The 15,641-nt window shown below is 39.6% G+C and overlaps 1 protein-coding gene across 1 annotated transcript in view; it reads left to right on the forward strand.

Annotated features, from left to right (window-relative positions):
• PTPN13 (protein tyrosine phosphatase non-receptor type 13) overlaps positions 1 to 6,933 on the forward strand; it is a 222,809-nt gene extending 215,876 nt beyond the window's left edge. The window contains exons 46-48 of the mRNA XM_031664826.1: positions 1,783 to 1,998; positions 3,057 to 3,119; positions 6,214 to 6,933. Coding sequence (XP_031520686.1) covers positions 1,783 to 1,998; positions 3,057 to 3,119; positions 6,214 to 6,309 — 375 coding nt within the window. The 3' untranslated portion in view covers positions 6,310 to 6,933. The remainder of the gene's footprint in view (positions 1 to 1,782; positions 1,999 to 3,056; positions 3,120 to 6,213) is intronic.
• The last annotated feature ends 8,708 nt before the right edge of the window (positions 6,934 to 15,641 follow it).

Below are 15,641 nucleotides of genomic sequence, written 5' to 3' on the forward strand. Positions count from 1 at the left end.
TCCTAGTTCCCATGCAATGGAACTAATGCTAGCTATTTTTTCTTTATGTAGTATAAGTTTAAATGTGACCATCTTCATGAATTCTGCCAGTTTCCTCCAGTGTGTGCAGTACTAAAATGAAAATGAAAACACAGGACTTTTAATGTGATGATCATCCTTGGTGATAGCACAAAATGGCTCAGAAGTTGCATGTTGGAAACTTGTGTTTTTATGGTTAGACCTCTAAGTAGACTCATTAAAACTATTTTTAAAATCTGTAAGTAGAAAATATTCCCTCATAAAGGCAACTTAACATATTTAGGAATACATGGATAATTTTAGCATAAGCAACTGTTATTCAGATCATTCATACTGCAGTTACCTAACCACTGTATCAATATAGCTTGAATTAGATAAGTGGCAATACCTGAAGTAAAGCTGCTACTGTTTCCTCACGCTGTGTTCTCCCTCACCCTACTACACCCCTGTGCACAGTATCCCAGCTAGGTGTGAGTAATGTTTCCCATAGAGATTTAACTATCTTAAGGAAACAGTGATTTTGCTTTTATAGAAACAAAGCATATCAATTCAGTTCTATTGGTGTCATGTAAATGTAGCCTGAGAATTTCTTTCGTAATTTTTGATTCATGATTTTTTATTGATTTACACTAGCTTACCTATTACTTAGGCTAGCACAGTTGTTCAGTATTCTTCAAGTGATTTATCCACTTAATCCACACATTTTTATAGAACTCAACCCCTTTATAGAGATTTGGCAGTCAGCAACACAGACAAAAAAATTTCTAACCACATGGAGCTTACATTTTGAAGAGGAAATACCAGTCCTGATAGTGCTGTGGGAAAAAAATAAAACAGAGAAGGACAATTGGTTGGGGGAGAATGAGAAGTATGTCATAATTTTCAACAAGCAGCCAGGGAAGGCATGAGAAAATGGCATTTGAGGAAAAATGTGAATGAGTTGAGTGAGCCATGGAGGGAATATCTGAGGAGAAAACCATTCCAGTCAGAAAGAGCTAGTACAAAAGTCCTGAGACCAAACTGTGCACACTGTATTTAAAGCCACAGAGAATCATTTGACTTGACGAAAGTGGCCATGGGGAAAAAGAGGAGGAGGTGAGGTCTAAGAGGAAACAGGGCCAGATTAGGTAGGGTTGCAGTGACTCTGACTTTTATCTGAGGTGCATTTGGAATGGGATCACCAAAAAAGGTTGTTATCCATATCAAAATGTAATTTGTTTTTAGGGTTTCCAAAAAGTAGTTTTTATCAATATTTCAAATGTGGCTCTAGCAACCTTGATAGAGGCCTTCCATGTTTTTCTTAATGGAGCCATTTAGTTTATTCCACTTTTCCTTTGATCTGGTCCCATAGACAAGCCAAAATTTGACAGCACAATAGAATATTAAGAATTAATTGTGGCCGGGCACAGTGGCTCATGCCTCCCAAATCTCAACACTTTGGGAGGCCAAGATGGGTGGCTCAGTTAAGGTCAGGAATTCAAGAGTAGCCTGACACAACGTGGTAAAACCCCATCTCTACTAAAAATACAAAAATTAGCTGGGTGTGGCAACGTGGGCCTGTAATCCCAGCTACTCTGGAGGCTGAGGCAGGAGAATTGCTTGAACCTGGGAGGCAGAGGTTGCAGTGAGCTGAGATTGCACCACTGTTCTCCAGCCTGGGAGACAGAGTGAGACCCTATCTCAAGAAAGAAAGAAAGAAAAGAATTAATTGTATGTGAACAATGTAACATGTCATGATCCACTTATTCTATTGTACAATTTCAGACCAGAGAGGTGCGCCATATTTCTCATCTGAATTTCACTGCCTGGCCAGACCATGATACACCTTCTCAACCAGATGATCTGCTTACTTTTATCTCCTACATGAGACACATCCACAGATCAGGCCCAATCATCACGCACTGCAGTGCTGGCATTGGACGTTCAGGGACCCTGATTTGCATAGATGTGGTTCTGGGATTAATCAGTCAGGATCTTGATGTGAGTACAAGATACAGGCTGAGTAAGCATTTGTCCAGAAATAATGATGGAGTCTAATTTTTGATAATGTGTTGTGATCTTGGGATTTTTTAACTTATGAACTTATATGACTGCCTTCATTTTCTTATTATATTATTATAGAAAACTGTATTTTTGTAAACATTGGTATTCAAAACTACATAGGCCATGATCAACAAAAAATAATACTTCAGTTTTATACGTGTTTACTGGTTTTTTTTTAACTGTGTGCTCAGAGGCCTTTTATGCAGTATTTCATTTTACCCTTTATAGTCTTTAGGCTGGTGTAAGATAGTATTGTTATCACATGTTAAAGATAGAAATAATTGAAGCACAAAGGAAAGTATTTTTTGAAATGAAAAAGCTTGTATTTTTGTATTTATGGGTAAAAATATATACATTTTATTATAAAATTATGCTAAATAGTTTCTCTCTAAACAATTACTCTACATAAAAAAATTATTACTCTAAGAGTATAATCTTACTTTTGAACTCAAATTAATATAAACCTTATTTAAAATACTAGAATATCTTACCGTAATGTGTAATTAAAATCATAGTCTCTTAAAGAATTTTAGTTAAAAGCACTTTACATGGTAGCTATAGTAATTTGTAGGACGAAACCAAATAGTCTTTTTCTCCCTGATTTCCAACTGTTCAATCTCAGCTGAAGTCAAAAGATCTTTTTTAGATTGGAAATATGTTTATTCGAAGAGCAATGTGTAGGAAAAATAATTTACCTTTTTTAAATTGTAATATTAGAAATTAGTCACATTTCAGGGGGAAGAGAATTTCTTTTCTTTGGGAGATTTTCAAATAGATTAACCTTTCCTAATTCTTAGAAAGATCAAAAACAAGAATACCAAGTGATGACAAAGTCCACTCGCCAAGTCATTTTGTCCAGGAGAGTTTCCCAAGACTACCAGAAGGGGAAGAAGAGTGGGATACAGAATTTTACATAAGCCTCCCCTCTGTGATCCTTTTGAGATTCAAATCCAGTTACCCGTTGAATCTAACACACATGTGGTTTCCTCTGACAGTTTGACATCTCTGATTTGGTACGCTGCATGAGACTACAAAGACACGGAATGGTTCAGACGGAGGTGAGTCATGGCTGGGCCTCCTAATGAGAATTTTTATAAAGATTCTAATTTTTTTTTAAGTTCCTATTAAACCATTTTTCTTTTTTGAGAGTTCCCATGTTAGAGCATAAAACCAAACATTTACTGCAGTGAGGGGCTTTTTTTTAAACATGAGGACTAATTCAGAAAAAAAAAATACTTCCAAGCTTTTTAAAATGTTGCCTTTTAATTTAAAAATGCAATCTCTGCACTGAAGAGATTACAGAGAATGGGATAGCATGCTGCGGACAGTTTGAGAATGGTACAAAATACTATGTAATTAAAGGCATTCCTTCCCTATTTCCAACCTGAAAAAGAGATAGAAGGTAACATTCTTGCTACAGAAATTCCCTGAGAGGTGATGGAGTCATCAGCATTGACTGGAACACAGCAAGGCAGGCTGGAGTTGCTTAGCTTCAAGAAGACATTCTGTAAGGAGTGTGTGAATACATGGGTCCATTTATCCTCTGTTGATGATTTTCATTTCTCTTGCCTGAGAGGAAACCATCACCCACTGACACAACTGTGTCCTTCACAGAGAGTGCCTTATTTAGAGTGTCTGTCTTCACTGAAGAGTTCCACAATCCTTTGTGTTTATAATGGGAGAGTGGGGGATGTAGAAGCTATTTTCAAATATCCATAAATTAACATTTCTCTACCTCCTGAAAAATAGGGAAATTTGCTATCTTTAAAAAGTAGCATTTGCCTACTTCCCTTTCATAAACCTTTTAAATTCAAGTTGTCTTCTAAATATTAAGCTGATTTCTAATCACACTTTTTAGGTAAGGAAAACATTTTGATTGGTATACGCAGCCGTTTACACCTAGGAAGGTCATTAATTCATTTGTTCATTCAACAGGTATTTATTGAGTGCTTACTGTATATTAGGAACTCTTCTAGGTGCTGGAGCACATCAGTGAATAAAACAAAGATCCTTGCTAGAATAACAAAGATATTCTTGCAAGATACTGATAAGGATGGAAGATGATAAACATATTAAACATGTAAATTATATAGGATCTCTGAAAGTGATAAGTGCTTTAGAGAAAAGAAAAGTGAAATAGATAAAGGGAATCAGTCATGGCAGGTTGAGGGTACGATTTTAAACAGGGTAGCACCATTGACAAAGTAACACTTAAGCAAAGATTTGAAGGTAAAGGAGAGAGTCCTGTAGATCTCTGGGGACAAGAGCCTTTCAGGCAGAGGGATAACCTGTGTGGAAGTCCAAGGGTCTTGTGTGTTCAGGTATGGTCACAGCCAATGTGGCGGGCAGGGCATGAGGAAAGGAAGAGGGAAGGAGGAGGTGAGGTTAGAGGGAAGGTGACAGGAGCCAGGACTTTGGCTTTTCTCTGAGTGAAATGGGAGCCTGGAGTGGCAGGGATCTGACTCACATTTTAAAGGACTACTGACCTGCTGTGTTAAAATGACACCAAGTCTGGGGAGGAAGGTGCAGGATTATAAGCAAGGAGATCAATTAGGTGACAAGCAGGGGTGGCTACAGCTGGAGTGGTAAGTGTGGACAGAGTGAAAGAAAGAGAACATGATGTGAAGTGGATTTGCTAATGGGTTGTATGTGGTGTCAGAGAAAGAGTCAAGGATGAATGTGTGGAAAAGTGAAAATACAGATAAGCAAAAAAGAAACGTAAAAGGCCACTTGTATTCTTACTCTCAGAGAGCTGTTAATATTTTTAGGAGATGTTCTTATATTCTTTGTCCTAAACACATGTGCACACTCCTTCATGCTCGCACATGCATACATGCAGCTATTTTAAATGAGATTCAACTGTGGTTGTTGTTTTATTACTTTTCATTTAATATATTGTGAATTTTTTATTTTCAGACTCAGTTCCTTCCCAAATAACAAAAAAAGTCAGATCTCTGCACCATCAACTTAATAGAAAATAATTACACCAAAGTAGTTCATTTTCAAAGAAACTTTGATTTTCATGCTTTTGTTCCAAAATATTTAAAGACTGTATGTGTGTGTGTGTGTGTGTGTATATATACATACATACATACTTTTTTTTTTTTTTTTCCTGAGATGAAGTCTCGCTCTGTCGCCCAGGTTGGAGTGCAGTCTGTGATCTCAGCTCACTGCAACCTCCGCCTCCCGGGTTCAAGCAATTCTCCTGCCTCACCTTCCTGAGTAGTTGGGATTACAGGTGCCTGCCACCACACTTTAGTAGAGACAGGATTTCACCACATTGGCCAGGCTGGTCTTGAACTCCTGGCCTCAGGTGATCCACCTGCCTCGGCCTCCCAAAGTGGTGAGATTACAGGCATGAACCACCATGCCTGGCAAGACAATTATTTTGAATCGCTTCTTAGCTATTAATTTTTTGACGTTTTAAAACATCAAAATGAGCTCAACAAATCCAGAAGAAATTATGTAGGAAGGTTATTTTACCACTAAGTATGATCAAAGCACAAAAAATACTGTAGTAGCCCACCAATCAAAGACAACTTCAGTTAGCACTCTGGGATAGTTCCACCCCCTATCCGTCAGGCTTTTTCTCTTTGTTTTGCCAATCTGGTTTCTATATTTTTATAATTTTTATAATACCACACAATTCTATACCCTGCTTTTTTTTTTTTTTTTTTTTTTTTTTTTTTTTTTTTTTTTTTTTTTTTTGAGACTGAGTCTCACTCTGTTGACAGGATGGAGTGCAGTGGCACGATCTCGGCTCACTGCAACCTCCGCCTCCTGGGTCAAGCAATTCTCCTGCCTCAGACTCCCAAGTAGCTAGGACTACAGGTGTGTGCCACCACACACAGCTAATTTTTGTATTTTTAGTAGAGACAGAGTTTCACTAGGATGGTCTCAATCTCTTGACCTTGTGATCTGCCCACCTCAGCCTCCCCAAGTGCTGGGATTACAGGTGTGAGCCACCACGCCTGGCCTATACCCCGTTTCTTACATTCAACATTCTAACAAAATTTTTCCGTATTTTTCAAAACTCATCAAATATCACTTCCAATAGTGGTATAGCTATATATATAAAATATTTACATTATACATCTAAAGTTCTACTGTGTTCTCTTTTTCTTTTTTTTTTTTTTTTTTTTTTGGCCATAGGATCAATATATTTTCTGCTATCAAGTCATCCTTTATGTCCTGACACGTCTTCAAGCAGAAGAAGAGCAAAAACAGCAGCCTCAGCTTCTAAAGTGACATGAAAAGAACCTCTGGATGCATTTCCATTTCTCTCCTTAACCTCCAGCAGACTCCTGCTCTCTATCCAAAAGAAAGATCACAGAGCAGCAAGTTCATACAACATGCAGGTTCTCCTCTATCTTAGAGGGGTATTCTTCTTGACAATAAATAATATTGAAATGCTGTATTTTTTACAGCTACTTTAACCTATGATGATTATTTACAAAATTTTAACACTAACCAAACAATGCAGATCTTAGGGATGATTAAAGGCAGCATTTGATGATAGCAGACATTGTTACAAGGACATGCTGAGTCTATTTTTAATGCACCAATCTTGTTTATAGCAAAAATGTTTTCCAGTATTTTAATAAAGTAGTTATTTTATAGGGGATACTTGAAACCAGTGTTTAAGCTTTAAATGACAATAATATTGGCATAGAAAAAAAGTAGCAAATGTTTACTGTATCAATTTCTAATGTTTACTATATAGAATTTCCTGTAATATATTTATATACTTTTTCATGAAAATGGAGTTATCAGTTATCTGTTACTGTATCATCTGTTTGTAATGCATTATCTCACTTTGTAAATAAAAACACACCTTAAAACATGAACAAGCCAAAACTGTGTGCAGACAAATTAGACATTTTCAGTGTGTTATTTTTCAACAACACCTAGGCCCCCGGGAAGACAAGGACCTCTAGACACCACTTCCCATCTCCCTAGTTGGCCCCAGTCATGACAACCGTGGAGAGTAGAGGTATTGTCAGAGATCCTGATAGATCTTCACTAAGTACTGATGTGGGCGTCTTGTACTGGCTTAACAGTAGCTCAGAAATTCAGAGTCTTTCTTCCTTCTACCTCTTTGTGAATGGTGCCCAGTTACTGAGTCCAATTTATATATAAATCAGAATATTTTCAAGTCCTAGCCACAGTACTCAACCGACCAAGAGCTAATCGAAGAAAACATATCATACTACCTGGGGGTTTATATTTGGTTCTGCCAAACAGGAAGGAAAAGAGATTGACTTCAAAGCTGCTTTAACTTAGTGGTTCTCTGTTCTCGGTACTACATTCATTTCACTAAATTCTAATTCTAACAGTATTTCTCCATTCAGCCATGACACTGTAACCAGATGGATGCTCTTGACTGTGAGTTGTCCAGGTTCTTGGCATGTTGAACAAAGAATTGAACACAATACTCAGACAAAGCAGTGGAAGATGAAAGCATAGATTTATTGAAGTGAAAGTACACTCCACAGAGTGGAAGTGGGCTTGAGCACGTGGCTCAAGAGCCCTGATTATAATGTTCCTGGGGTTTTTATTGAATTACAAGAGCATGGTAACATCCCTAAGTACCCTTTAGAGGCCTCGATAGGTTACACCCTACACAAAGGAAGAATTCAGCCCAGGACCAATCAGAGGCAGGATTCTGCCCAGAACCAATCAGAAGCATCCTGCCTGTGATGTATAAGCAAATGACAGTTTCAGAATGGACCAATTACAGACATACCCATTTGTGACACAGGGGAGGGGAGGTTCAGAGGGGCGTGGGCATTTGGCCCCTCATTACTTGGTCCTGGAAAGGCAGGGTTTTCCTCTTAGTCCAATTACAAGAAGGCCTTGAGCTTCCTGTCTCTAGACTCTGTTCTGTCTCAACACCATTCTAAGACCCAGGAAATTGCTTGGCTTATCCTCATAAGACTGCACCAGTTCTGAGCTAGTTGACTTGAATTTCCAAACTTAAGTGCAGCAATTGGCTGGGACGTATTCCCGAGAATCTGGGGCTATTTGAAGGCAGAAGACAGTATCAATAAACATATAAAGCTCCACAGTAACTATCTAAAGCCCCAACAGATAACAGGTTTGGGTCTTACCTCAGAATTGGCTCTGAATACGGCAAGAGAAGCTTTACCACCACCATTCCCACTTTAATCAGAGTAGTTTTATAGATTGGGTTGTAGCCGGAGATTTCATTTGAAAAAAAAGGTTTCTATTGCTTTAAATGACATTTGGAAATCTCTGTTCTGAATGAGTTGGAATCATGAGGCCTTGTTTTCCTGCACTGGCATGTGAAACTAGGCCAGCAGAGTGCTGGGGGCCAGTACAACTGGAGGTGATTAGCTTCCATCCGAAGTCAACATAGATGGGAGAGGGTGGAGCTGGAGGTTGCTTTTTCTGGAACAAATGTCACCAGGAAATGGAATCGGGGGGGGGGGGGAAGAAAATGCAGATTTAGCTTTACGACCTATGAATGGAAACTTCATTATAGTAAATATGTTACTGCCCTCAGCTGGGATCTGGCTCCACCAGCATGGAATGGTATGAGCCACTTGCTAGGGCTACTCTGGTTAGAAAGCAAGGTGAGGCCACGGAGCTGGGGTGGCACATGGAAACACTCATATCAAATTAATGAATAAGTACAATTCAGCTTTTAAGACACCTTGTATTAGCTAAGTGCTAGAAAATATAAACTGAAGATATGGAATGGTTTAAACATAATAGTTTATTTCTAGTTTATCAGTTCTGGACAAGTGAACAGCTTGGCAATGCAGATCTATTTGGCTCAGTTTTTAGCCCAGGCTGATGAAAGTTCTATAATCAACACATAGCTTCCAAGGTTGAGAATCGCCTCCATTCCCCAGGAGGGATTGCCTATGGAGAGGTTTTATGAGCCAGGCTTACATGCAAAACACATTACTGCCACTCATTCCATCAGCAACAACTGGCCAAATGATGGCCAGTGACAACTCTATGCTATAGAAGGAGAAGCACATATTTAGTAGAATATATTTACAAAACTGAACTCAAGTTATGTATTCTAAAAGATTGAGTATCTTAGTATAGTCCTGAGCATTGCAGAATTAGAAACAATTTTATCCCAAAATCAAAACTTTAGTACATGTCATTAGTAGAGATAATTCTGAATTATTATGGCAAACAGGAAATAAATGGCTGTTGAGAGAAGATTATTTTACATCAGTGGTCCCAGATAGCCTGCCAGATTTTTTGGTTTAAAAAGGACTAGTTATCTATATGTAATGTGATAAACCCAATAAATTTAAAAAACAGCTTAATATAGCTATATTCCAGATATAGATACCCTGATAATGATAGGCTGTCTTTCCATTTTACATAATTCAGAAATATTCATAATTCAGAAATATTGTTATGGTAGAGATAAATGTAATAAATTATGGGCTGACCTGCATAATATTTTAAAGCCAATCGAAACTTTACTGTATCAATTTGGGATTGTATTTGACTGCAAGTAACCAAAACCAACCAAACAGGCTTACAAGTTATAAATCAATAAGTATGTGAGACAGGCCTCAATTTAGAAGTCTATTTTGCCAAGGTGAAGGACATGCCTGGAAGAAATGACACAGAATCACAGCAACAGTCTGTGGTCTGTGCCTTTCTCCAAAGATGAATTTGAGGGCTTCAATATTTAAAGGAGAAAAGTGAGCTGGAGGGGAAAGAAGAGGGGTATGGTCACATTACTGAACCCGTATGTTGCAAGAGGAAAGGAGCAGGCAGGGAAATAGTTAGGTATTTATCTTGCACTCAGCACATAGATAAGGTGAACATAGAGTAACTACCTGTGGAGATATTTAACCTTTTATCTGTAGCTATCTGCTTAGGAACAAAAGGAAATGCAGTTTCTTGCATGACTCAGCTTTCAGCTTCATTTTTTTCCTTTTGGCAGAGTGAACTGGGGTCCCAAGTTTTTATTTTCCTTTCTAGAGGGCTTAGAGTTTATTTTCTTTCCTTAAGAAACCAAGCTCAGAAGAAGGCAGTTGCTCAGAAGTAGGCAGTTAATTCTATAGCTCAAGAATGTCAACAGCTCTGTAATTATCCTTGGCCTTTCCTTGGCCTGGAAGTGGCTGCCACAGCTCCACCTATTATATCCACATTCTAGAAAAGAAGCAGGAATTGGCAAGGAGAAAGAGTCAGACAGTACTAGGGCAAGAAAGCAAAGTTTCCCAGAAATCAAGGGCAGACTTCTTCTGTCTTAGTAAAATCTGTCAGATGCCCATCTCTAGCTTCAAGAAGGTCATTTTTACCTAGATATGTTGCTGTCTAGCTATGAACAATATCTCGGTTCTGTTCATAAGGACAAAGACAGCAATTGATACTGGGTGCCAGCAAGCAGTGTGTGTCTTTCCAATTCTGCCTCAGTTTCCACCATTCCTTATAAGGTAGCAAACACTATGCCAATTTTTCAAGATCTTACAAATTCAGGATCTTCTGAATTTGTAACTACTGAGGAGATTCACTGATAGGAAGTATTTAAAAGTAGCCTTCAGGCCAGGCGTGGTGGCTCACGCCTGTAATCCCAGCACTTTGGGAGGCCAAGGCGGGCAGATCATAAGGTCAGAAGATCGAGACCATCATGGCTAATGTGGTGAAACCCCATCTCTACTAAAAATACAAAAAATTTGCTGGGAGTGGTGGCGGGCGCCTGTAGTCCCAGCTACTCAGGAGGCTGAGGCAGGAGAATGGCGTGAACCCGGGAGGCGGAGCTTGCAGTGAGCCAAGATTGCACCACTGCACTCCAACCTGGGCGACAGAGCGAGACTCCATCTCAAAAAAAGAAAAAAGTGGCCTTCAATTTTTACAGGTTTAGAGACATAGTTTTATTCACTCTACCAAAATATAACCATATTCCTAAGGACACTGATAAACCATGTTGCTGATTTATTAGCTTACAAGGAAGCTATAGGTGGGTCTAGCAGAATGAGGAAGGCTGGACATTCAGAGGGGGCTCCTCCTGCTGGGGAAAGTACATGCCAAGGCCGATGGGAAGGTTGCCTAGAGACCAACATGTGATTCATTAACTGGGTTAGGCTGAATAATCCTCTACACAAGGGGTGTTTCTGACTACACAAGAAAAAAGAAGGGGATGTAACAAGTATTGATCACTTATGCATTGGACCAGGTGTTTTCACCTTGCCTACTTTTCAGGGTGTTCAGGATTGAATGTGTTATCCACCTATTTAAGAGAGGAAACTAAACCCCAGAGGGATTGTCACTTGCCCAGAGTTGCCCAGATAACTGAGGTAAAGATTCAATTTCAGCTCTGACTGACTTCAACTGATAGCTCCAGAGGCCTCCTAGCTATTAAAGTAGAATGCACGCTAGGCGCGGTGGCTCACGCCCGTAACCCCAACAATTTGGGAGGCCAAGGCAGGCGGATCACCTGAGGTCAGGAGTTCAAGACCAGCCTGTCCAACATGGGCAAAACCCCATCTCTACTGAAAAATAAAAATAAAATTAGCCAGGTGTGGTAGTGGGCGCCTATAATCCCAGCTACTCGGGAGGCTGAGGCAGGAGAATCACTTGAACCTGGAAGGCGGAGGTTGCAGTGAGCTGAGATCACGCCATTGCACTCCAGCCTGGGCAACAAGAGCAAAACTCCATATCAAAAAAAAAAAAAAAAAAGTAGAATGCAGGTAGCCCTGACACAGCCTGTGTTCTCTCCACTGCACTCTGCTGCGATGACCATCCAGCTGCCTCTTTCCTCTTAGACATGGACTCATTCTGCTTGACGTGATTTCTCTGGCCCCACTTCTGAGTTTCACATAGGTCCCAGGTTTTATTAACTCATGATTATTTACATAAATTAGAATGCAGCTTACTCAAATAGGACTTTTTTCCAGTTATATTTTTTGTTCTAAAGATAACATGTGGCCTTCTGAACAGCTTCACTATTTCAAGTTCTTGTCAGTAACATGTTTACAAACCATCTATGGAGATGGCCATCTTCTGGTGTGTTGTTTCTATCTTAAAGGACGGTCTTTGGTATCCCTCATCTTTTTGGTGTCCCTCATCCTTGGAATGTCCTAACTGTTGTAAATACTGACCATATTGTTAATGCTTTCAGAATAGCACTGAATTTTACCATTTTGTTTTGGGTGTCTATGTGGAGAAACAATTTAGAAATTCATTTTTGTGGATCCTTTAAAACTCACGGAGGCCGGGTGTGGTGGCTCATGCCTGTAATCCCGGCACTTTGGGAGGCCAAAGCAGGTGGATCACTTGAGGTCAGGAGTTCAAGACCAGCCTGGCCAATATGGTGAAACCCCTTCTCTACTAAAAATACAAAAATTAGCCGGGCACGGTGGCATGCGCCTGTAGTTCCAGCTACTGGGGAGGCTGAGGCGGGAGAAGAATTGCTTGAACTTGGGAGGTGGAAGTTGCAGTGAGCTGAGATCACGCCACTGCACTCCAGTCTGGATGACAAAGCAAGACTCCGTCTCAAAAAAAAAAAAAAGAAAAAGAAAAAACCAAAAACCTCATGGAAATACTCATCTTAGAACTGGAAATTTCTGTTACTTGCAACTCTCCTAACTGTGTTCATTGCAGTGATCTATTCCCCTACTAGACTATAAACTTTGTGAGGGCAGGAGCCCTTTCTGCCTCATTACTGTTGTATATGTCCCATGTGCCTGAACATAACACAGACTAGCTTCTCATTATGTAAACATTTATCATATGGATAAAGGGGACTCTCCGAACAGTAAAGCGACAGTTGAGAATTAACAAGTCACAAATCTGCATAGTTCTTTTCCACATAAAAGTGCCGTGGCTCTAAGACCTAATGGGGCTCCTTCTGTACTACCACAAAGGCTTTCTAAATTGGTGGGAAAATACAATAATCATTGTCATCACATTAACCCACAAGTTATTGGGAATACTTACAAAATAAAATTATAAACACTAAATCTCAAAACACTTTCTCACACATTTCAAAACTTACAAATAGGAATACACACAAAATGGAACCACAGTCCCAACAAAAACACATTATATAGGAAGTGATGTGATAAGGGTAGCATTCCAAATCAGTAGATAAAAGAATAATGACTCAATATATGATGTTTAGATAATTAACTATAAAAAATTAGACTATTATGCCACACAGAAAAATAAATTCAAAATAGAATAAATATGTATGTATTTGCTCCATCATAGTATTAGAAAAACACACGGGAAAATATTTTGAATAATTTCTAGTAGAGGACAGATGTTACCTACTGCCAGGCACCATTTATTGCATGGGAAGACAAGAAGTACACACAGCAGCTAGTAAATATGTTGCGTAAGCCCCCGGAAAGAATTCCCTGAAGAGGGGCCAAATACATTCTCAAAAAAAGATTCTATCACAATTCACAATCCACACAAATATATAAATATGCTAACATTTGGCAGAGATCAGAGCCAAAAAAAAAGTTCTTAATAAGATTAATAAGCTGAACATATTTAAAAAATAAAACTCTGTACTGCAAAAGACATAGAATAACAAAAGATAAAAGAGTGGACAAAATGTTGACAAGACATAGGACACATTGTCACTTATCATTATGGTTCAAAATCTATACATCAAAAAGGAAAAGATACAATAGAAAAGCAGGCAAAGGACATAAGTCGGCAAGTGATTGTGAAAAATGCTCTAGTTCACCCAGTTTTTAAATGAAATTTTAAATGAGATGCTTTAACCAATCAAAATTGATCGTTCATTTGACTGGTGAGACTGTAGGAAATCAGGCCCTCTCGGGCTCTGCTGTACAATATTGCCAGATAGCAATCTGTCCTACATTTCGGTGAGCGATTGGCTTGGAAATTCAAGTCATAGGAAGTGAGCCTACAGAAATACTTGCACCTAAAGGCAAAAGTGTTTGTAGCACTGAATACTGTTAAGCTGAAAACTATCTAAGTGTCTGTGAATAAGGAGTGGTTAAATAAATTACAGTCCTTCCATGCAATGGAATACTTTCATATCACTACTATTCTAAAGAATGAGGTAGGTCAACACAGACTGACACTCAAAGATGTTCCATAATGTGTCATCAAGTGACTTACAAAACAATATATGGAATGATCGCAATGTTTTTAAAATGATACAGTTTATACACAGCTTAGAAGGATACACGTGTCTGTCTTTTTTTTTTTTTTTTTGAGTCAGAGTCTTACTTTGTCACCCAGGCTGGAGCACAGTGGCATGATCTCAGCTCACTGCAACCTCTGCCTCCTGGGTTCAAGCGATTCTCCTGCCACAGCCTCCCAAGTAGCTGGGATTACAGGTGCACACCACCATGCCTGGCTAATTTTTGTATTTTTAGTAGAGATCGGGTTTCACCATGTTGGCCAGGCTGGTCTTGAACTCCTGACCTCAGGTGATCTGCCCACCTCAGCCTCCCAAAGTGCTGGAATTTACAGGTGTGAGCCACTGTGCTCAGCCATATATGTCTATCTTTAGAGAGTGAAAATACAGGGCATTTCAATTTTAACCTTATGTGTGTTTTAAATTTTTTCCAAGCTTGTATTACACCCATAATCAAAAAAGATTTTCAATTTCTTAAAAATAATAATCATTTGAGAAAAGTGCCCCATTTATTACAAGAGCTATTTGTTCTCCTCTCAGTGCACCTGAGGACCTGCCCAGAGTCAAGAAGTCATGCAGGTCTGCGTCACCCTGCAGGATGAAGTGCCATCTCCTCAGAGTCCTAATTCTTGTTCAATTAAAATCCACAACATGGCTGGGCGCGGTGGCTCACGCCTGTAATCCCAGCACTTTGGGAGGCTAAGGCGGGCAGATCACCTGAGACCAGGAGTTTGAAACCAGCCTGGCCAACGTGGTGAAACACCATCTCTACTAAAATACAAAAAATTAGCTGGGCGTGGTGGCACACACCTGTAGTCCCAGCTACTCAGGAGGCTGAGGCAGGGGAATCACTTGAACCCAGGAGGTGGAGGTTGCAGTGAGCCAAGATTGTGCCACTGCACTCCAGCCTGGGCAACAGAGCAAGACTCTGTCTCAAAAAAAAAATCCACAACATAAGGATAAGTTCCCCTAATGAAGGATTTTACCTACTGCCAGGTACTATTTGCTGCATGGGAAGACAAGAACAAACAAGGCAGCTCATTGATATGTTAACCCTCAGAAGAAACTCCCTGAAATGGGAATCTCCAAAAGTGATCCTATCACAATTCACAATCCACATGAAAATATAAATATTCTGGCCGGGCGCGGTGGCTCACGCCTGTAATCCCAGCACTTTGGGAGGCCAAGGCGGGTGGATCACAAGGTCAGGAGATCGAGACCACAGTGAAACCCCATCTCTACTAAAAATACAAAAAAAAAAAAAAAAACTAGCCGGGCGTGGTGGCGGGCGCCTGTAGTCCCAGCTACTCAGGAGGCTGAGGCAGGAGAATGGCGGGAACCCGGGAGGCAGAGCTTGCAGTGAGCCGAGATCTCGCCACTGCACTCCGGCCAGGGTGACAGAGCGAGACTCTGTCTCAAAAAAAAAAAAAAAAAAGAAAAGAAAATATACATATAAATA

Source organism: Papio anubis, chromosome 3 (assembly GCF_008728515.1).
Source record: "Papio anubis isolate 15944 chromosome 3, Panubis1.0, whole genome shotgun sequence".
In the NCBI taxonomy this organism is placed as follows: domain Eukaryota; kingdom Metazoa; phylum Chordata; class Mammalia; order Primates; family Cercopithecidae; genus Papio; species Papio anubis.